The following is a 20,735-nucleotide window of genomic DNA, read 5'->3' on the forward strand; positions in this document are numbered from 1 at the left end:
AAACTGAGGGGCCCAGAACTGGACACAGGACTCAAGGTGTGGCCTAACCAGTGCTGAGTCCAACAGCACAATGACCTCCTGGCTCCTGCTGGCCACACTATTCCTGATGCAGGCCAGGATGCCATTGGTCTTCTTGGCCCCCTGGGCACACTGCTGGCTCATGTTCAGCTGGCTGTCATCCACTACTCCAAGGTCCCTTTCAGCCTGCCTGCTCTCCAGCAGCCACTCTGTCCCCAGCCTGTAGCACTGGACCGGGTGGTTGTGACCAAAGTGCAGCACCCAGCACTTGGGCTTGTTAAATGCCATAGTATCGAATCTACACCAGAGTATATCTGTGCCAGAGTATAGAACCTAACAGCGTTGGTTTCTTGTCCTTCTGAACCATGCTTGAGACACAGCTGGGGTCTTATTGTGAAGGCAAAATGCAGTTGTTTTTAAGGGTGATACAACAGAAATAGGCCAGGGCTGAGACATGTGGCACTGGCTCCTTTAGAGGCCATAGAATCATAGAATCACCAAGTTTGGAAAAGACCTCAAAGATCACCAAGTCCAACCTGGCACCCAACACCTCATGGCACCAAGTGCCACGTCCAATCCCCTCTTGAACACCTCCAGGGATGGTGACTCCACCACCTCCCTGGGCAGCACATTCCAACGGCTAACAACTCATTTCAAAGCACTGCCCCTCGTCCTATCGCTGCAGGCCTTCGCCAACAGCGCGCTGCAGCGCGGAACGCACGTGATGCGGGGGGACGGCCAGGAGGGCAGGAAAACAACGGCGCGTGCCCCGGGCGCCTCGGCGCAGCTGCTGCCCCGGGGCTGCGGACGCGCCGCAGGCGGGGGACGCGCGGCCGGCGGCCCGTGCTCGCGCCCACCCTCGCCCTGCCGCTTCCGGCCGCCAGGGGCGGGGCGGGGCGGGGCGGGGCGGGGCGGGGCGGTGACGCCAGGGCAGGGCGCCGCGCGGCAGGGCGCCGCAGTGCGGGCCGGAGGTGCTGGCGGTTGGCGCGCTGCGGTTGGGCCTGCGCGCACCTGCGTGGCCGCGCCATGGTTCGCTTCGGTTTGACCGTCGTCCGGCAGTGAGTATCGCGGCTCGTCCTCCCTGGCAGAGCCGGGCCTTTCGCATGCCCCTGCCCCTTTTCCCCGCTGCCCTCCCCTTCTCCGCCGGCGGTGCCGGGACGGGACACGACGTCGGCGGGGTTCCGTTGCGCCCCCATCCCGGCCCCGCGGCGGTCGGTTGAGCGTGCGCGGCTCCCTCAGGGCCGCGGCTCTGCCCGCGCGGTACGCGGCGTGTCCCGGCGGGAAGCCTGGGCAGGCGGAGCGGGGCAGCGCTGGGCCAGCCCCGGAGGGGAGGCGAGCTGGGGGAGCGGCGGCAGTGACCCTGGAGGAGAGGTGGTCTGCTTACGGCCTCTGGCCTCCCTGCGGAGGCGTGGGTGACCGCGTTCGTGTTTATAAATACGCTGAGGGTGAGTGCCAAGAGGCTGGAGCCAGGCTCTGCTCGGCGATGCCCGGTGACAGCACGAGGGGCACGGGGTGGAAGCTGAGGCAGAGGAAGTTCCGTGGAAGCAGGAGGAAGAAGTGTTTGACTGTGAGGGTGACAGAACCCTGGAGCAGGCTGCCCAGGGGCGTTGTGCAGTCTCCCTCTCGGGAGATGTTTAAGACCTGTCTGGGCGAGTTCCTGTGTGATCTGCTGTAGGTGACCCTGCTCGGGCGGCGGGGCGGGGCTGGGTGAGCTGTGCTCAGCACTGGTCAGGCCACACCTTGAGCACTGTGTCCAGATCTGGGGCCCTCAGTTTAGGAAAGATGTTGAGTTGCTGGAAGGTGTCCAGAGAAGGGCAACAAAGCTGGGGAGGGGTCTGGAGCACAGCCCTGTGAGGAGAGGCTGAGGGAGCTGGGGTTGCTTAGCCTGGAGAAGAGGAGGCTCAGGGGAGACCTTCTTGCTCTCTCCAACTCCCTGAAGGGAGGTAGTTTGTCTCTTCTCCCAGGCAACCAGCACCAGAACAAGAGGACACAGTCTCAAGCTGTGCCAGGGAATGTTTAGGCTGGATGTTAGGAGGAAGTTTTACACAGAGAGAGAGACTGGCCACTGGAATGTGCTGCCCAGGGCGGTGGTGGAGTCCCCATCACTGGAGGTGTTTAGGAGGAGGCTGGATGGGGCACTTGGTGCCATAGTTTAGTTGATTAGATGGTGTTGGGTGATAGGTTGGTCTTGGTGATTTCAAAGCTCTTTTCCAACCTGGTTAATTCTGTCCTGTCCTATCCTATAGCATGCTCACTTAATGATGTCCCAAAATACCAGATCTGTAAGATTTTCTCCTTTAACACTTCCAGGGATGGGGACTCCACCACTGCCCTGGATAACTAGTTCCAGTGTAGGACATGTAGCTTGTTCCAGTTCACAGAGGGTATATATAGTGTGGCCAGCAGGGCTAGGGAGGTTCTTCCCCCCCTCTACCCTGCCCTGCAGAGGCCACACCTGCAATACTGTGTGCAGTTTTGGGCTCCCCAGTTCAAGACAGACAGAGACCTGCTGGAGAGAGTCCAACAGAGAGCCACGAGGATGATTAGGGGACTTGAGCATCTCCCCTGTGAAGAGAGACTGAGAGCCCTGGGGCTGTTTAGTCTGGAGAAGACTGAGAGGGGATCTGATCAATGTCTATCAATAGCTGAGGGGTGGGTATCAAGTGGAGGGGGCCAAGCTCTTTTCTGTGGTGCACAGTAATAAGACAAGGAACAATGGATACAAGCTTGAACAGAGAAATTTCACCTCACCATGAGGAGAAACTTCTTTACAGTGAGGGTGACAGAGCCCTGGAGCAGGCTGCCCAGAGAGGTTGTGGAATCTCCTTCCCTGGAGACTTTCCAAACCCACCTGGATGCATTCCTGTGATGACTACCCTGGGTGTGATCCTGCTCTGGCAGGGGGGTTGGACTGGATGATCTCTGGAGGTCTCTTCCAACCTCTAATGTACTGGGATACTGTGGCACCAGCAAAGCTGTGACCTTAGCTAGACTTGAGTAGGTCTAGCTCCCTGCAATTGAAAGTAGTTAAGTGTTTAATTTTTATGAAAGGTAATTTTTTTCCCCTTGAGCATAATACATTTTCATATTTAATCAGTGCAGTTGGAGCAATGACTTGGTTTTGGTTTTTCCCCTGATTTTCCTCCTGTGAAGAGTTGCCTTTGACTTCCCCTAAAAACCTGCATTTACTGACTTGGTTTTGTAGTTGCAGCCTAACTTTGACATCAGCTAGGAAATAACTAAGCCTGAAACAGTTTGTTGGTCTTGAGATCTTCAGGTGGGACTCTGGCAGACACTTCAGAAAGATAGAATAGAATAGAATAGAATAGAATAGAATAGAATAGAATAGAATAGAATAGACCAGACCAGGTTGGAAGAGACCTTCAAGATCATCAAGTCCAACCTATCATCCAACACCACCTAATCAACTAAACCATGGCACCAAGCTCCACATCAAGTCTCCTCCTGAACACCTCCAGTGATGGTGACTCCACCACCTCCCTGGGCAGCACATTCCAATGGCCAATCTCTCTCTCTCTGTTGAATTTCTTCCTAACCTCCAGCCTAAACCTCCCCTGGCACAGCTTGAGACTGTGTCCTCTTGTTCTGGTGCTGGTTGCCTGGGAGAAGAGACCAACCCCCACCTGTCTACAACCTCCCTTCAGGTAGTTGTAGAGAGCAAGAAGGTCTGCCCTGAGTCTCCTCTTCTCCAGGCTAAGCAACCCCAGCTCCCTCAGCCTCTCCTCACAGGGCTGTGCTCCAAGCCCCTCACCAACTTTGTTGCCCTTCTCTGGGCTCGTTCCAGCAAGTCAACCTCCTTCCTAAACTGAGGGGCCCAGAACTGGACACAGGACTCGAGGTGTGGCCTAACCAGTGCTGAGTACAGGGGCACAATGACCTCCCTGCTCCTGCTGGCCACACTGTTCCTGATGCAGGCCAGGATGCCATTGGCCCTCCTGGCCACCTGGGCACACTGCTGGCTCATGTTCAGCCTGCCATCAACCAGCACCCCCAGGTCCCTCTCTGTTTGGCAGCTCTCCAGCCACTCTGACCCCAGCCTGTAGCACTGCCTGGGGTTGTTGTGGCCAATGTGCAGAACCCGGCACTTGGATGTGATCAATCTCCTGCCCTTGGCCTCTGCCCATCTGTCCAGCCTGTCGAGGTCCCTCTGCAGAGCCTCTCTACCCTCCAGCAGATCAACTCCTGCCCCCAGCTTGGTGTCATCAGCAAATTTACTGATGATCGACTTGACCCCCTCATCCAGATCATCAGTGAAGATGTTAAAGAGCACAGGGCCCAGCACTGATCCCTGGGGCACACCACTGGTGCCTGGCTGCCGTCTGGCTGTGGCACCATTCACCACCACTCTCTGGGCTCGGCCCTCCAGCCAGTTCCTGACCCATGGCAGTGTGCTCCCATCCAAGCCATGGGCTGGCCATTCTGTGAAATAGTGAGAATTGAAAAGGAATAGGAATAGACCAGACCAGGTTGGAAGAGACCTTTGAGATCATCGTGTCCAACCTATCACCCAACACCATCTGATCAACTAACCCATGGCACCAAGCACCCCATATGTCTCTTCCTAAACACCTCCAGTGATGGCAACTCCTTGACTACTTGAAAATGTTTTGATGGTTTTGTGTGTGAGTTTTTGGAGGGTTTTCTTGTAAAGTCCTTTTTAAAAGAGGCTGTGCTGTACTGTATTTCACATTTCATATCCAGACTCTTCTGTCTCCTCTTGGTATCTAACATCATAATGTTCTGAACCTTCATAATGTCATTGTGAGATAATTTTCTCCTGTTTATGTTCTCTTCCAGTGGGGAAACAAGATACAACAAAGACAAGATACTGCAAGGTTAGTGTCAGTTTTGTCTGCAGCTTGTTAGAGGTGGAAAGTTATTCTTCCCTGCAAAAATGTGCAAACCTGTAGTGAGCTGCTGGAATGTTAAATATTGCTTTGGAATAATACTGTAAACCTTAAGAGACTTCAATTTTAGACAGGATGTTAGCTTAGAGGTTGGTCTCTTCTCCCAGGCAGCCAGCACCAGAACAAGAGGGCACAGTCTCAGGCTGCGCCGGGGGAGGTTTAGGCTGGACTTCAGGAGGAAGTTTTACACAGAGAGAGTGATTGGCCATTGGAATGTGCTGCCTGGGGAGGTGGTAGAATCACCATCACTGGAGGTGTTTAGGAAGAGACTGGCTGGGGTGCTTGGTTGCATGGGTTAGTTGGTTAGGTGGTGTTGGATGATAGGTTGGACTCGATGATCTTGAAGGTCTCTTCCAACCTGGTCTGGTCTGGTCTATTCTATTCTATTCGCTTTACAGACCCATGCAGGTTGTAAGTCATTCTCTACAGAGTATCAATAAATAGTGATGCATTTCTTCTGTCAACAAGAATATTGCAATAGTTCCTTTTTCTGAAGAGAAGGGGGGATAAAAGTTACCTGTGATGAAATGCAGCAGTAGCAGCACCTGCTACTAAGGAGGCCAGGATGTCCCCTTGCACTCTGCTAAAACTCGGGAGTATGAAGCCTGGGGAAAGGGCTTCTGTGGCCCAAATGGGCAGTGAGCCCTGACCTGCAGCTCTGGTGAAGAATCATCCAGGTCCATATTTGTTGGTAGGGAGCCACAGAAGGATGGCAGGATGTGGTCATGAGGTGCTGGGTGACAGGTTGGACTTGATGATCTCTGAGGTCTTTTCCACCCTTACTGATTCTGTGATTCTATGGTATTGCTTTAAGAAAAGAAAAGGGTGACCTTTGGGGGTGTTTAAGAGCAGGCTGGATGAGGCTCTGGCCAGCCTGATCTAGTGTGGGGTGTCCCTGCCCATGGCAGGGGGGTTGGAACTAGATGATCCTTGTGGTCCCTTCCAACCCTGAATGAAACTATGAAACTATGAAAATAAAGCCTACAGCAAGGAAGAATTGAAAATAAAGATTGTTTAAATGCTTCAATTGTCCAATCTCAAAGGTTGACAGGCTTTGGACAAAACATTTAACTGTGCCTGCTGACTTGTACACCCACAGCTGAAAACACTGAGCTGCTCAGATATCTCTTGTAGAACAAGCAAGGCTTGCCACTACCAGGAACCTAGCAGGGTTGTACTATAGATAAATAAACTTTCTACAGTGCCATGTAGTGTGAGGAAGAATCATGCTTCCAGGTATTCCTGCCTCTGTTTGATCTTGTAATTCACAGTTCTTGCAACATGGCTTTGTGCTTGTAGTAGAATAGAATAGAATTAGCCAGGTTGGAAGAGACCTTTGAGATCATCAAGTCCAGCCTATCACCCAACACCATCTGATCAACCAAACCATGGCACCAAGCACCCCATCCAGTCTCTTCTTAAACACCTCCAGTGATGGTGACTCCACCACCTCCCTGGGCAGCACATCCCAATGGCCAATCTCTCTTGCTGGGAAGAACTTCTTCCAAACATCCAGCCTAAACCTCCCCTGGCACAGCCTGAGACTGTGTCCTCTTGTTCTGGTGCTGGTTGCCTGGGAGTAGAGACCAACCCCCACCTGGCTACAACCTCCCTTCAGGAGTTGTAGAGAGCAATAAGGTCTCCCCTGAGCCTCCTCTTCTCCAGGCTAAGCAACCCCAGCTCCCTCAGCCTCTCCTCACAGGGCTGTGCTCCAGACCCCTCCCCAGCTTTGTTGCCCTTCTCTGGACACCTTCCAGCAGCTCAACATCTTTCCTAAACTGAGGAGCCCAGAACTGGACACAGGACTCAAGGTGTGGCCTAACCAGAATATTCCCCTACTTTATGTTCTGAAAAGCCCTAAGGGTGTCTTTTAAATCCCTAGCCCTCTGTGTCAAATGACATGTAGTTGGTTCCTCTCCAGTGTAGAAAGTGGACACTGCCTTGTGTTGCAAGAACTGTAAGATCCACACCAGCATGCAGATGAGGTGCTCAAGGAGCATATCAATGATTGTGTGCTTGCTTGGTGAAAATTGTCTCAGTGCTTGGTCTGGATCTGAGGAGAGTTGCCCACCTCCCTGCTTTGCGTTCCTGCAAATGTTCCATAGGTGATACAAGTGTGGGCATGGCAACAGGCTGCCCAGCAGGAGAGCAGGTTTGGAATTGATCTTAGGAAGAAGTTCTTTAGTACAGCGGTGGTGGGGCTGTGAAATAGGTTGCTCAGGGAGATTGTGGCTCCCTCCTTCCTTGGGGTGTTCAAGGCCAGATTGGATGAGGCCTTGAGCAGCCAAATCTAGTTGAGAGGCATCCCTGCCCATTGGAGTAGATGATCTGTGAGGTCCTTTCCCAGCTAAGCCATTCTATGGTTATATCTGAGCACTTTATTGCTGCCATGTTATTCAGCTGCTGAATGAGCTACAATTTGCATGTCCTGACGTTGCTGGGCTTTGTTTTGTAGGTCAAGGAGTGGATGAGCCACTCTCTGCAACTGGTTTCAGACAGGCAGATGCTGCTGGTCTGTTTCTCAGTAATGTGAAGTTCACTCATGTCTTCTCAAGTGACCTCCTTCGAGCCAAGCAGGTAAGTGCCTCTTGAGGCAGCTGAATGTAAATACTAGCTTCAGAGTTTGCCATTCAGGTGCTATTGAAGATGCAAAAGATAATACAGTGACAGAGAGCCAAACCCTGGTTTTATGGATCTAAACCTGCAGGTTCTGTTGTGCAAGGTTCAAGAAGGCCTCTGAGAAAGGAAATGTCCATGAGAAAAGCTCAGTTAGGAAGCAGTGAAGGCTAGCTTGCTTTGCAGGATGTCCTGCAGTGTTGTTCAGATGGATTTGCTGTTGTCTGTGCATTGGTTCTTGGTAAAGGAGTAATCACAAGAGGTAACACAGACTGGAGTCAGTTTTCCTTTGAAGGAACAAAACAAATTGTCTGTGATGTTGTTACAGGATCATAGAATTGCTAGGGTTGGAAGGGACCTGAAGGATCAACCACTTCCAACCTCTCTGCCATGGTCTCAGCAGGGCAGAGCAGAGGGGGAGAAGACCCTCCCTAGCCCTGCTGGCCATACTTTTCTTGCTGCACCCCAGGATCCCATTGTCTCTCTTGGCCACAAGGGCACATTGCTGTCCCCTGGAGAACATGCTGTCCAGCAGGACTCCAAGCTCTTTCTCTGTGGTGCTGCTTTCCATTAGGGCAGCCCCTAACCTGTACTGGTGCCTTTGCTTTACAATGCTCATAAGACTCTCTGTGCCATGACCCTGTCTTAGGGTACCTGGTTTTGAATTCTCACCCACTTGAGAGTGAGGTTGTGACTTGTACTGTAACAGGTTGGTAAGTGTTTTCCATGAGAAGCATTTGCACTCTCACAATGGGGAAGACAGAGCTGAATCTGTCCTTCCCATAAAGGAAATGTGTTTTGCCATTTGCTTGACAAACTGTCCAGGCTTGAGGAAGCTTTTCCAAAGATGTCTAAAGCTGCACTTTCCATTTGCTTAGAACTCCTTTTCCTTTTTTTTTTGGCAGCTGCAAAGGACACAAAGAAGTGTCCTTCACATACTGTCACTTTGTAGCTCAAGTATGAGAGGAATGTGCAGGTTCCCTTGCAAAAGGGGAGGGGAAGAGAAAAAGGTGTTTTAAAGAAACTGAAGTTTAGTTTGCCTTGCAGTGTCCCCTGCATCAGCTATGGTCAGGGTGTGTACTGGTTACTGGAACCAGGAGTGCTCCAACCTGAGCAAGAGAGGACAGCACAGGGATGTTGTGTAAAGAGTTTGATGAGCTGGGTAGGAATTCTGAGAGCTACAGGAGAGACAGAGTGAGCTGGTGTAGGACATGCAGAGAGAGGATTTGCAGGGAACTCTGTTTGAGGGAATAAGCCTGGGAAGGAGGGTTAAAGACTAGCTCCAAAATGAGCAGTATAGAAGAGAGCAGGCAGAACTGCAGTGTGAAAATAGTTAGGCAGACCTGGATGCAGTGTGAGTAGAGCACAGCTAACTGTGTGAGCGCAGCATAATTCTGTGGAAGCTTGTCAGAGCCTAACACCAAAGTCTGCAAGGGACTATTGAGGCCTCCTGTGATATGCCTCATGCTGTTGGGACTGAAACTTTGCAGCAGTAAAGGTGAGTTCAGGTCTGGGTCTTGGGAAGGATGAGAGAAATACTTTGAGTCTTTTCCATCTCTGAAGTGTGGCTAATATTCCCTTCTCAGTGTGGGTATTGGGAAGGTTCAGGAATGTTTCTGAAGCATGCTGGTACTCTGGTAATGGATGGTGATTAGGAAGGATGTAAGGAAGTTAATCTTCAGAGCAGCTTTTGGTTTCAGCACAGCAAATGAGGCTTCATGCTTAGTGTTTACAATTCACAGTGTGAATTGGGCTCAGCAGGTGAAGGTACTGAATGAAATCTCAGTCCCTGAGAAATTTCAGGATATAAACATAGTAGTTAACCATGCTGCTCACGCAAAAATGTTGATTCAACCCTGTCTGGATTTTGCCATTACTCTGGGGCAGAAATTTAAAGTTGCAAGATAAAGCCTTTCCTAAGCAATACATTAAATAGGTCATAAAACTCTGACAGTATGACAGAGCTGCTTAGTATTTGCTAGAGTCCTAGGAGCCTTTCCAAACCAAGTTCTTTGAATGTCATCTCACCTCAGTGTGGACATTTGCACAGCACTTCCAGCCTGAGTTACCACTCATGACTGTATGTGACTGGCTGTGGTGGTGTGAGGTGGTCTGTCTGTTCCCTGGGAAAGCAGCTCATTGATGTGACTCTGTATTCACTTTTTCAGACTGCTGCCACAATTCTAGGAAAGAATAAGTTTTGCAAAGATTTGGAAATCAAGTATGATGCAAGACTTCGAGAGAGAGTAAGTGCCACAAGAGCTCATTCTGATGTGGAATGCTGAGTAATTGCAGGTGTAAGTTACTGCTGGTGGATAGCTGGGTTGTTAAATGCTGTACTCAGCCCTGGTTAGGCCACACCTTGAGTCCTGTGTCCAGTTCTGGGCCCCTCAATGTAAGAAGGACATTGAGACTCTTGAAGGTGTCCAGAGAAGGGCGATGAGGCTGGGGAGGGGCCTTGAGCACAGCCCTGTGAGGAGAGGCTGAGGGAGCTGGGGTTGCTTAGCCTGGAGAAGAGGAGGCTCAGGGGAGACCTTCTTGCTCTCTCCAACTCCCTGAAGGGAGGTTATAGCCAGGTGGGGGTTGGTCTCTTCTCCCAGGCAATCGGCAGCAGAACAAGAGGGCACAGTCTCAGGCTGTGCCAGGGGAAGTTTAGGCTGGAGGTAAGGAGAAAGTTCTTCACCAAGAGAGTTGTTAGCCATTGGAATGTGCTGCCCAGGGAGGTGGTGGAGTCACCATCCCAAGAGGTGTTCAAGAGGGGATTGGATGTGGCACTTGGTGCCATGGTTTAGTAGTCATGAGGTGTTGGGTGATAGGTTGGACTTGATCCCTGGGGTCTTTTCTAACCTTACTGATTCAATGACATTGAGAGTGAAGAGCACCCTTTGAGGTGTTTTTAATGACCCAAAACTCAACTCTTCACGGAATCCCAGAAACATTCAGGTTGGAAAAGACCCTCAGGATCACCAAGGCCAACCCAGAACCCTACTCTACAAGGGTCACCCCTGAACCATAGCCCCAAGCACCACAGCCAAACCACCTGCAAACACAGCCAGGCTTGGGGACTCCACCACCTCCCTGGGCAGCACATTCCAAAGCCTGACCACTCTTGAGCCCTGAAAAAATTGTTCCTAATGTCCAGTCTAAACCTCCCCAGTGGCAGCTTGAGGCCATTCCCTCTTGTTCTGTCACTAATTACCTGGGAGAAGAGACCAGCACCAACCTCTCCCCAGTCTGCTTCCAGGTAGCTGTAGAGAGCAATGAGGTCTCCCCTCAGCCTCCTCTTTTCCAAACTAACCATCCCCAGCTCCTTCAGTTGCTCTTCATTGGATTTATTCTCCAGGCCCTTCCCCAGCTTCCTTGCCCTCCTCTGCACTGGCTCCAGCACCTCCACACCTCTCCTGTATTGAGGTGCCCCAAACTGAACACAACTGTGATCCTTTGATTTAAGTAACATGTAGAGGATCCTTAAATGCAATAACCCTGTTTTCTAACCCCACCTGATGCACAACCCAGTATTGGCTTTTTAGCAGTTTATACCTTTTAATTTGCACAGACTCCTGCAAAGCTTTCTGCTGTCTGTGGAACAGTCTGCTTCCCTGATTGGCCTTTCTACATAGCAGGCATAATTATACCTCCTGTCTGGTTTTAGGTATTTATTGATCAAAAGAAGTTCAGATACTGGCTCTTTCTGCTACTATGAATCACCCTTCAGATGCTTCCCTGAGAGTGTCAGATTAACTTTAAGGCAGGAAATGCTATAAAACAAAGTGGGATGACATACTCAGCACTGGTTAGGCCACACCTTGAGTCCTGTGTCCAGTTCTGGGCCACTCAGGTTAGGAAAGATGTTGAGATGCTGGAAGGTGTCCAGAGAAGGACAACAAAGTTGGAGAGGGGTCTGGAGCACAGCCCTATGAGGAGAGGCTGAGGGAGCTGGGGTTGCTTAGCCTGGAGAAGAGGAGGCTCAGGGGAGACCTTCTTGCTCTCTACAACTACCTGAAGGGAGGTTGTAGCCAGGTGGGGGTTGGTCTCTTCTCCCAGGCAACCAGCACCAGAACAAGAGGACACAGTCTCAAGCTGTACCAGGGGAGGTTTAGGCTGGAGGTGAGGAAGAAGTTCTGCCCAGAAAGAGAGATTGGCCATTGGAATGTGCTGCCCAGGGAGGTGGTGGAGTCACCATCACTGGAGGTGTTTATGAAGAGACTGGATGGGGTGCTTGGTGCCATGGTTTGGACGTGAGGAGGAAGTTCTTCCCCATGAGAGTGGTGAAGCCCTGGAATTGGTTGTCCAGGGAGGTGGTTGAGGCCCTGTCCCTGGAGGTGTTTAAGCCCAGGCTGGCTGAGGCTGTGGCCAGCCTGATCTAGTGTGGGGTGTCCCTGCCCATGGCAGGGCGTTGGAACTGAATGATCCTTGTGGTCCCTTCCAACCCTGACTGATACTATGATACTATGACATTGGGTCTGTAGTGGAAAGGTGCTGCAGTTTTGGCTGTAGAAGAGATGTGGTCCTCTGGGCAGCCTCTTCAGCTCCAGGAGATGCAGCAGGCAGAACTTAAGACACAGAGAGAGGGTTTGGTTTGCTTCTTCCAGGCTCCATTTCTCTGTCACTTTTTCCTCTCCTGGTATTCTCTCCTTTTTCCTTCAGAGCAGCATTGTCCTGGGGCTTTTCCTTCTCTCCTCTTTTCCTTCTCAGCAGCATTGTCCTTCTCCTGTGTTTTTCTTCTCCTGAGCCAGGAGTTGCTCAAGTCTTTTATACAGTTTTTAGGTCCATTTGCCTCTGCCCATTTCCAGGACAGCTGCAGTCCAGGGAGCAATCCTTTGTGGGGGCACATCTCAGTTCATGATACAATCACAAGGTGATTTGCATCCAGGAGTGGTCCTGATGGGTGGAGATGATCTTGTATGCATATTACCCATGGTATGCATGGCTGTGGCCTCGGGTCCATTGTCTGGGCCAGCAGCAAAGGCGATTTCATCTTTGTTGAGTCACATAAGGAGAGATAAGATTTAGTCTCTCACACTATCCCAGGGCACAAGTGAGTAGAGGCTGTCCCTTCCTTCCTGACCCCCAGCCCTCAGATGTTTACAGACATTGATCAGATCCCCTCTGTCTTCTCTTCTCCAGACTAAACAGCCTCAGGTCTCTCAGCTTTTCCTCATCAGGCAGTGCTCCAGTCCCTTCTTCAGCCTTGTAGCACTCCCTTGGACTCTCTGCAGTAGACCCCTGTCCCTCTTGAGCTGGGCAGCCCAGAACTGGTATTCCAGGTGGGGCCTTCCCAGGGCAGAGTAGAAGGGGAGGAGAACCTCCCTGGCTCTGCTGGACACACTCTCCTTAATGCACCCCAGGATCCCATTGGCCTTCTTGGCCACCAGGGCACATTGCTGTCCCATGGTGAACTTGTTGTCTACCAAGGACTCCCAGGTCCTTCTCCACAGGGCTGCTCTCCAGCAGATCACCTCCTAACCTGTGCTGGCTGTTGACTCTCTTAAAGTTTTATTCTGTTGTGAAGTGGGACTTGGTCTCTTTACCCAATGAACTGTGCCAGAACCGGAGGGAATGGCCTCAAGCTGCACCAGGGGAAGTTTAGCCAGGATATCAGGAAATATGTTTTCATTGAAAGGGTTGTGAGGCATTGGAACAGGCTGCCCACAGAGGTGATGGAGTCACCATCCCTGGACACCTTTAAAAGCTGTGTAGATGTGCCTGGGAATATGGCTTAGTGGTGGACTTGGTAGAGTAGGGTTAATGGGTTGGAGTCAGTCTTGAAGGACTTTCCCAACCCAAATGATTCTGTGATTCTCTCATGCCTTGCCTGGAATAAAACCTCACAAGATTAGGATTTCATTTTCAGATGTTTCAGGTGGAGCACTTACTACTTCTCATCTTTCAGAGTGTTCTGAAGTTGCCAATATTCTGCTAAAGCAAAGGGGACTGAGAGAATGAAGTAAATGTATTTCAGTACCTCTGAATTCTGAGGACTGTAATAGGAGTTGTGACAACTAATTAACAACTTTCCAGGACCCAAAGGGAGCCTACAAGAAGGCTGCAGAGGGACTGTTTGCAAAGACCTGTAGGGATAGGATGAGGGGCAATGGTTTGAAATGAGAGAAGAGCAGATTGAGATTGGATGTTAGGAACAAGTTCTTTAGCATGAGGGTAGTGGAACACTGGAACAGGTTGCCCAGGGGGGTAGTCAAGGCCTCATCCCTGGAGATATTCAAGATGAGGCTTGGCAGGGCTCTGGGCAACCTGCTCTAGTGGAGGATGCCCCTGCTGACTGCAGGGGGAGGTTGGACTAGATGTCCTTTGGAGTTCACTTCCAACCCAAACCATTCTGATTCTGTGGTCCTCATTGCATCTCCACAGCAAGAGAAAGTCAGAAAAGCTTCAGTAGTGAGCATGAGTCTGTACCTTAGTCATCAACATCAGGATTTCTGGGATGCATTTAACTGAAGATTTGACAGTGTGGCATTTGCTCTTTCTTTAAATATTCATGATCACTGCAGAGTTTTCACTCTCTGGATGTTCCATGGACAGGTCAGAGCTTTCCCTTGGATGCATTTTCATCTGCTAGAGAGTGGCAGTGCATTATTAATCTTTAGAGGGAGAAATGTTCATCTATTTGACCACTGTTAGACATCTTCAGGGTCAAAAATGGTAATGTACCTTCAGGCAGATTTGTCCTGTAAAATACATCACAGATGCTAAGTATTTTATCATGATCTAACTCCATGTTTTCCAGCCATGCAGAACATCTATCTGGTATAGATGGGTTAGAATAGAATAGAATAGAATAGACCAGACCAGGTTGGAAGAGACCTGTGAGATCATCAAGTCCAACCTATCACCCAAAACCATCTCATCAACTAAACCATGGCACCAAGCACCCCATCCAGTCTCTTCCTAAACACCTCCAGGGATGGTAGCTCCCCCACCTCCCTGGGCAGCACATTCCAATGGCCAATCTCTCTTGCTGGGAAGAATTTCTTCCTAACCTCCAGCCTAAACCTCCCCTGGCACAGCTTGAGACTGTGTCCTCTTGTTCTGGTGCCGGTTGCCTGGGAGAAGAGACCAACCCCCACCTGGCTACAACCTCCCTTCAGGGAGTTGTAGACAGCAAGAAGGTCTCCCCTGAGCCTCCTCTTCTCCAGGCCAAGCAACCCCAGCTCCCTCAGCCTCTCCTCATAGTTAGGTAGAATTTCTTCCTAATACCTACTCTAAATCTAGATATTTGTCCCAGAAAAAGCAGGGGAAGGACTTTAATAGGTAGAGCTTTTATAGGTAGAGGGGGTTTCAGCTCTCTGGTTTTGTGTCAGTATTTCTGCTTTTAAAATGGGCTCCTCTCTGTTGTGGAGATTTCAGGGATCTGTAGAGAAATGATTTGTTCCTCTAATTACATGGGTGACAGAGCACTGGAACAGGCTGCTCGGGGAGGTTGTGGAGTCTGCCTCTCTGGGGATACTCAAAACCCACCTGGATGTGTTCCTGTGTGATCTGGTGTAGGTGATGCTGCCCTGGCAGGGGAGGTTGGACCGGATGATCTCTTGAGGTCCCTTCCAACCCCTAAAATTCTGTGATTCTAATAGTGAAAAATAATTTCCTGTAGCCTTTCTGCAAGTGAAAAGTAAGTGTAGTTTATCCTTGTTCTGTACAGCTACATGCAGAGGTGCTTGCAGAGTAACCTCAGTTACAGAGACAGTTGAATTTTGAATGCTTAGAGTGACTGTAGGAAAAAAAATCTCAAGGCCAAGGTGAGGCTGAAGGTAAATGAGATGCTGCTTCTGGTGTGTTTCTCTGTAGCAGATAGAAAGATTTCTTCCTCCTCCTGTCTAAAAGAGAGTTAAGCCTGCACATCAGGGGTGGTGACTCTCACCACCTCCCTGGGCAGCACATTCCAATGGCCAATCTCTCTTGCTGGGAAGAACTTTATCCTCACATCAAGCTTAAACCTCCCCTGGCACAGCTTGAGACTGTGTCCTCTTGTTCTGGTGCTGGTTGCCTGGGAGAAGAGACCAACCCCCAGCTGCCTACAACCTCCCTTCAGGTAGTTGTAGAGAGCAAGAAGGTCTCCCCTGAGCCTCCTCCAGGCCAAGCAACCCCAGCTCCCTCAGTCTACCTGCAGCATTGAGACTGTGTCCTCTTCTTCTGGTGCTGCTTGCCTGGGAGGTGGTGGAGTCACCATCACTGGAGGTGTTCAGGAGGAGACTTGATGGGGTGCTTGGTGCCATGGGTTAGTTGATTAGGTGGTGTTGGATGATAGGTTGGACACAATGGTCTTGAAGGTCTCTTCCAACCTGGTCTGGTCTATACTATTCTATTCCAAAACAAAGCTGTTAAAGAGATGTTCCCATTGGAAATGGTGCTGGAGACTTCATCCCTCTTGCTAAGCCTGCTCTTTGTAACTTGTCTCTTACAGAAATATGGTGTTGCAGAAGGAAGGCCTTTGACTGATCTCAAGGCTATGGCAAAGGCTGCTGGAGAGCAATGTCCTTCATTCACACCTTCTGGAGGAGAAACCCTGGATGAAGTATTGGATTATTTCTGTTTGTTTGTGCCCTTCTTTCTAGGCCATTTTATCAGTGCAGCTGTGTTGTGTGTGTGTGCTTAGGAAGATCTTATTGAGAGCTCAGCCCAAGCAAAGGTGGTTATTTTCCAAGCTCAGAACCACTCCTGGACCAGTTTACAATGAGTGGCTTCCAGGCAGGGAAATCTCTTTACAACTGAAATGCTGGGGTTTGAGATTCATTCCTCGGGAAGCTCTCATTTGCAGGAGAATGAGTCCCTCAGGGATCAGTCCTGGGACCAGTCTTGTTTAACATCTTTGTGGGTGCCATGGACAGTGGCATTGAGTGCACCCTCAGCAGGTTTGCTGATGACACCAAGCTGTGTGGTGCAGCAGATAGCTGGAGGGAAGGGAGGCCATGGAGAGGGACCTGGACAGGCTGGAGAGGTGGGCACAAGCCAACCTCAGGAGGTTCAACAAGATCAAGTGCAGGGTCCTGCATGTGGGTGGAGGCAATCCCAGGCACAAATCCAGGCTGGGCAGGGACTGACTGGAAAGCAGCCCTGAGGAGAGAGACTTGGGGGTGCTGGTGGAGGAGAAGCTCACCAGGAGCTCTCAGTGTGCACTTGCAGCCCGCAAAGCCAATCAGATCCTGAGCTGCATCAGGAGAGGTGTGGCCAGCAGGGCAAGGGAGGTGATTCTCCCCCTCTGCTCAGCTCTGGTGAGACCCCACCTGGAGTCCTGCCTCCAGTTCTGGAGCCCCTATGACAAGAGGGATCTGGAGGTGCTGGAAGGTGTCCAGAGAAAGGCCAGGAGGATGAGCAGAGGGCTGGAGCTGCTCTCCTATGAGGACAGCCTGAAGGAGTTGGGGCTGTTCAGTCTGGAGAAGGTTCCAAGAAGACCTTCTTGTGGCCTTCCAATATCTGAAGGGGGCTACAAGAAAGCTGGGGAGGGACTTTTGAGGGTGTCAGGGAGTGATAGGACTGGGGGGAATGGAGCAAAACTAGAAATGGGTAGATTCAGATTGGATGTCAGGAAGAAGTTCTTCCCCATGAGGGTGGTGAGACACTGGCACAGGTTGCCCAGGGAATGTGGTAGAAGCCTCATCCCTGGAGGTTTTTAAAGCCAGTCTGGATGAGGCTCTGGGCAGCCTGATCTAGTGTGGGGTGTCCCTGCCCATGGCAGGGGGGTTGGAACTAGATGATCCTTGTGGCCCCTTCCAACCCTAACAATTCTGTGATGCCAATTGCTCTTAACCATCGTCATTGGAGGGCAGAGTTCTTAAGCATTCAGTTAACTTCCCATTAATTTCTGAGACTTGTGTGTGATAAATGTGTGTCTGGTAACCAAAGCAGTTGCATTTTGGATTGTGGAAGCTGAAGCCTGTTTCATTCTTCTCACTTTGCTCTTCTGACCTCTCCCTCTAGGTAAGGGAACGTGCGAGGGATTTTTTTGCCTTTCTGTGTCGCCTGGTTCTTGAGTGGGAGCAGACCGAGCAAGACATGGATGCTGCAGCAAGCAGAAGCTCAGGGGCACCCGAAGGACAGTCAGTTTTCCCTTGGACAAACCCCTGCAGTGAAACAGAACTTAGCTCTGGTGGAGCTTCCCAAAGATTAGATGCCAATATCTTAGTGGTGAGTCACGGAGCCTACATGAGGAACTGGATCGGTTATTTCGTTTCAGATCTCAACTGTGCTTTACCAACAGATGTAGCAAAGTCTCAGTTGTCTTCTGTCAGCCCCAATACAGGAGTTAGTCACTTCCTTGTAAAGCTTGAAAGTGGAAGCTTGTTAAAACCTGAAATCACATGTGTTTGTCTTAACCAAGACTCTCACTTGGTGAATGTGTAGCTCCATCAGTGTTTCAAGAGTCCTTGTTGGAGCAAGTGGGTTTAGATCACCGTTACACTGAGCTAGGGAAAGGTATCTGTAGTAGTTACTTGAGATGGACTGGAGTTACTTGACACTAAACTGCAAAACTGAAGGCATTCAACTGCTTACCACCCTTAACCCAGTTTGCATGGTCCTTGTGCCCCGTATCACTTGGCACTAGTGAAATCACACAGATGTTTTCTGAAGGGAAGCTGACTTCCAGTCACTTGCATAGCTGCTCCTGCAGTGTATGTTTCTAAAAACTTCTTTTCAATAGCCCAGAATTAGTTTGGTTATCTCCAGCTGAGAGTTGGGGAGGAGAGAGGAGTGGTACCTCTGAGGTGAGGTAGACTGTATTCTTGGTTTATGACAAAATGCTATATTGTAATAGTAAATATGCAGTGTCTTAAAAGAAGCCTTCTGAATGCAATAGGAGCATTGCCTAGCAGGAAAGGTTTGGTGCAGAGTCAGGAGACACCTTCCTGACTCTGCCACTGAGACAGCTGTGAGACTCTGGGCAAATCTCTTCCCATTTCTAAAATGGGGCTGATGCTATACCTACCTCACAGGAGTGTTTGTGAGTTGTCAGTGTTGTTGAAGACAAAACCCAAAGGATTTATTTTTAACTGTAAGCAGGATGAGGAGTCAGATGCACAGAGCTGAAATAAATCTCACTTCTGGAAAGGAGCCTTACCAAGAGGGTTACTTGTACCTGACTAAAAGCCTTCTGTCAGCTGCAGTCATACACTTGGTGAATGTTTGCCTAGCATTAGGCAAGTTTGATTGTTTGATGACTGGGTTAGAGCTGCTGGTAGTGCTGAGTTCTTTCCCCACTGGGGTGTTTGTGGCGTTACTCTGTAAGTTTATCTGTGTTATTTATAACATCCACATACTTTTTCTTCATTTGCATATTTTAAGCCTGTTTTAATAAAGCCTCCTGGACAGAATTCCATTTTGCCTGGTTTGTGAGGGGGGGGAGGGTGAGGCAAAATAGAATAAACCAGGTTGGAAAAGACCTTTGAGACCATCGAGTCCAACCCAGCACCAAGCACCCCATCCAGACTCTTCCTAAACACCTCCAGGGATGGTGATTCCACCACCTCCCTGGGCAGCACATTCCAATGGCCAATTACACTCTCTATGAAGAACTTCTTCGTAACATCCAGCCTAAACCTCCCCTGGTGCAGCTTGGGACTGTGTCCTCTTGTTCTGGTGCTGGTTGCCTGGGAGAAGATGTCATGATGGCTGCAGGATATCAAAATAATAACATTTCACTCACAGAAGAATCACAAAACGCTCCAGGAGCACACAAGAGCACTTTAGCAACTGCTTCTGAGGTATATAAATTCCTATTTCCATGGTAGTTTATTGAAAGGGAGCAAAAGAAAAGCAAACCAACCAACCCAAACATTTGTTTTAACACTGAAGTGGAAAAGATGGGTGGATACTTTCAGCAATAAATAAATAGGTAGAAACACAGAATGCTCACAGCCACATCCAGCCTGGCCTTTAAAACCACCAGGGATGAGGCTTTCACCTCCCTGGGCAGCACATTCCAAAGGCCAATCTCTCTTTCTGGGAAGAGCTTCTTCCTCATCTCCAGCCTAAACCTCCCCTGGCACAGCTTGAGACTGTGTCCTCTTGTTCTGCCACAGGTTGCCTGGGAGAAGAGACCAACCCCCACCTGGCTACAACCTCCCTTCAGGTAGTTGTAGACAGCAAGAAGGTCTCCCTTCAGCCTCCTCTTCTCCAGGCTAAGCAACCCCAGCTCCCTCAGCCTCTCATAGGGCTTGTGCCCCAAACCCCTCCCCAGCTTTGTTGCCCTTAAATACTCTTTGTTAATGTTACTCCCTGCTGCTTTTATTTTACTGTTGTTCTATCAGCTGTAAGTTTCCATTTACTGGGGAAAAAATAAAAGGTAATTCAGTAGTTTTGGAAGCTTCTGAAGTTAGGAAGCTTTTCTTTCTTTAGGTCTCTGTGTAGGACTGGGTTTTTCAAGTCTTTCAGTTGACACTGAGATTAAATCTTTCTTTTTGCTCTTGCAATGAAGTGACTCTTGGACATTGATACAGTGATTCCATGCAGTTTATTGGGATCATGGGAAAGGAGAGCTGCAGTTACATTGATGGTTCTGTCAGGAATAGTAGAAGAACATAAATATTTGAGGGATTGCTCAGTGGTAGGCAGTGAATGTTTTGTCCCTGTGAAATGCCAGGCTCTAATTAGCAGCAGGAGACAAGGCCTTAACCACAGGCTGGGTTTGCAGCAGGAGCTGCCAAGACCTAAGAGGCTGTGAGAGCAGATCAAACTGTTAAACATGTGACCAGGATCATAAGGATTTCAAGTGATAAGAAAAAGCTACCTTCCTTTTGAATAGCTCTGAAGGAAAAGAGAGCTGAAGCAAGTGTTGGAAGTCTCAGCATGTCCACATAATGGCCTGTGGGCAGATCTGAGACAACCAATGCATGCTTTGTCTTCTAAACTGGTAAAAAGCCCCAAACCCATGGCAGGCCTTTTGCAGCTGAACAGTAGGGGAAGTAAAGGTAAGTTGTGGAGATCACCAGGATCAGGAGCAAGCTCGTCCCCCTCGTTTCTAAGGCAACATTTTCTTGTGCTGATGGATCCACTGACACAGGACTAGGGGGAATGGAATGAAGCTGGAGGTGGGGAGATTGAGGCTGGAGGTGAGGAGGAAGTTCTTCCCCATGAGAGTGGTGAAGCCCTGGAATGGGTTGTGCAGGGAGGTGGTTGGGGCCCTGTCCCTGGAGGTGTTTAAGCCCAGGCTGGATGAGGCTC

General features: G+C 49.9%; 1 protein-coding gene across 1 annotated transcript; it reads left to right on the forward strand.

The window, feature by feature from the left end:
* The first annotated feature begins 956 nt into the window (after nt 1-956).
* TIGAR (TP53 induced glycolysis regulatory phosphatase) lies at nt 957-18,886 on the forward strand. The gene is made up of 6 exons (XM_068160922.1): nt 957-1,076; nt 4,837-4,874; nt 7,402-7,523; nt 9,731-9,808; nt 15,982-16,092; nt 17,496-18,886. The coding sequence occupies exons 1-6, from the start codon at nt 1,045-1,047 to the stop codon at nt 17,916-17,918; spliced, it is 804 nt and encodes a 267-aa protein (XP_068017023.1). The 5' UTR covers nt 957-1,044; the 3' UTR covers nt 17,919-18,886.
* Nucleotides 18,887-20,735: the final 1,849 nt, after the last annotated feature.

The sequence above is a fragment of the Melanerpes formicivorus genome, unplaced genomic scaffold (genome assembly GCF_026170545.1).
Source record: "Melanerpes formicivorus ecotype bairdi unplaced genomic scaffold, bMelFor1.0.p_v2 SCAF_54, whole genome shotgun sequence".
Lineage (NCBI taxonomy): Eukaryota > Metazoa > Chordata > Aves > Piciformes > Picidae > Melanerpes > Melanerpes formicivorus.

Excerpts from the sequence above, each read along its gene's own strand:
- TIGAR (XM_068160922.1), top strand. The coding sequence starts at position 1,045 with ATGGTTCGCTTCGGTTTGACCGTCGTCCGGCA. Across the intron at positions 7,524-9,730 it reads ACCTCCTTCGAGCCAAGCAG|ACTGCTGCCACAATTCTAGG; the intron begins GTAAGTGCCTCT and ends TCACTTTTTCAG. Across the intron at positions 16,093-17,495 it reads GAGGAGAAACCCTGGATGAA|GTAAGGGAACGTGCGAGGGA; the intron begins GTATTGGATTAT and ends CTCTCCCTCTAG.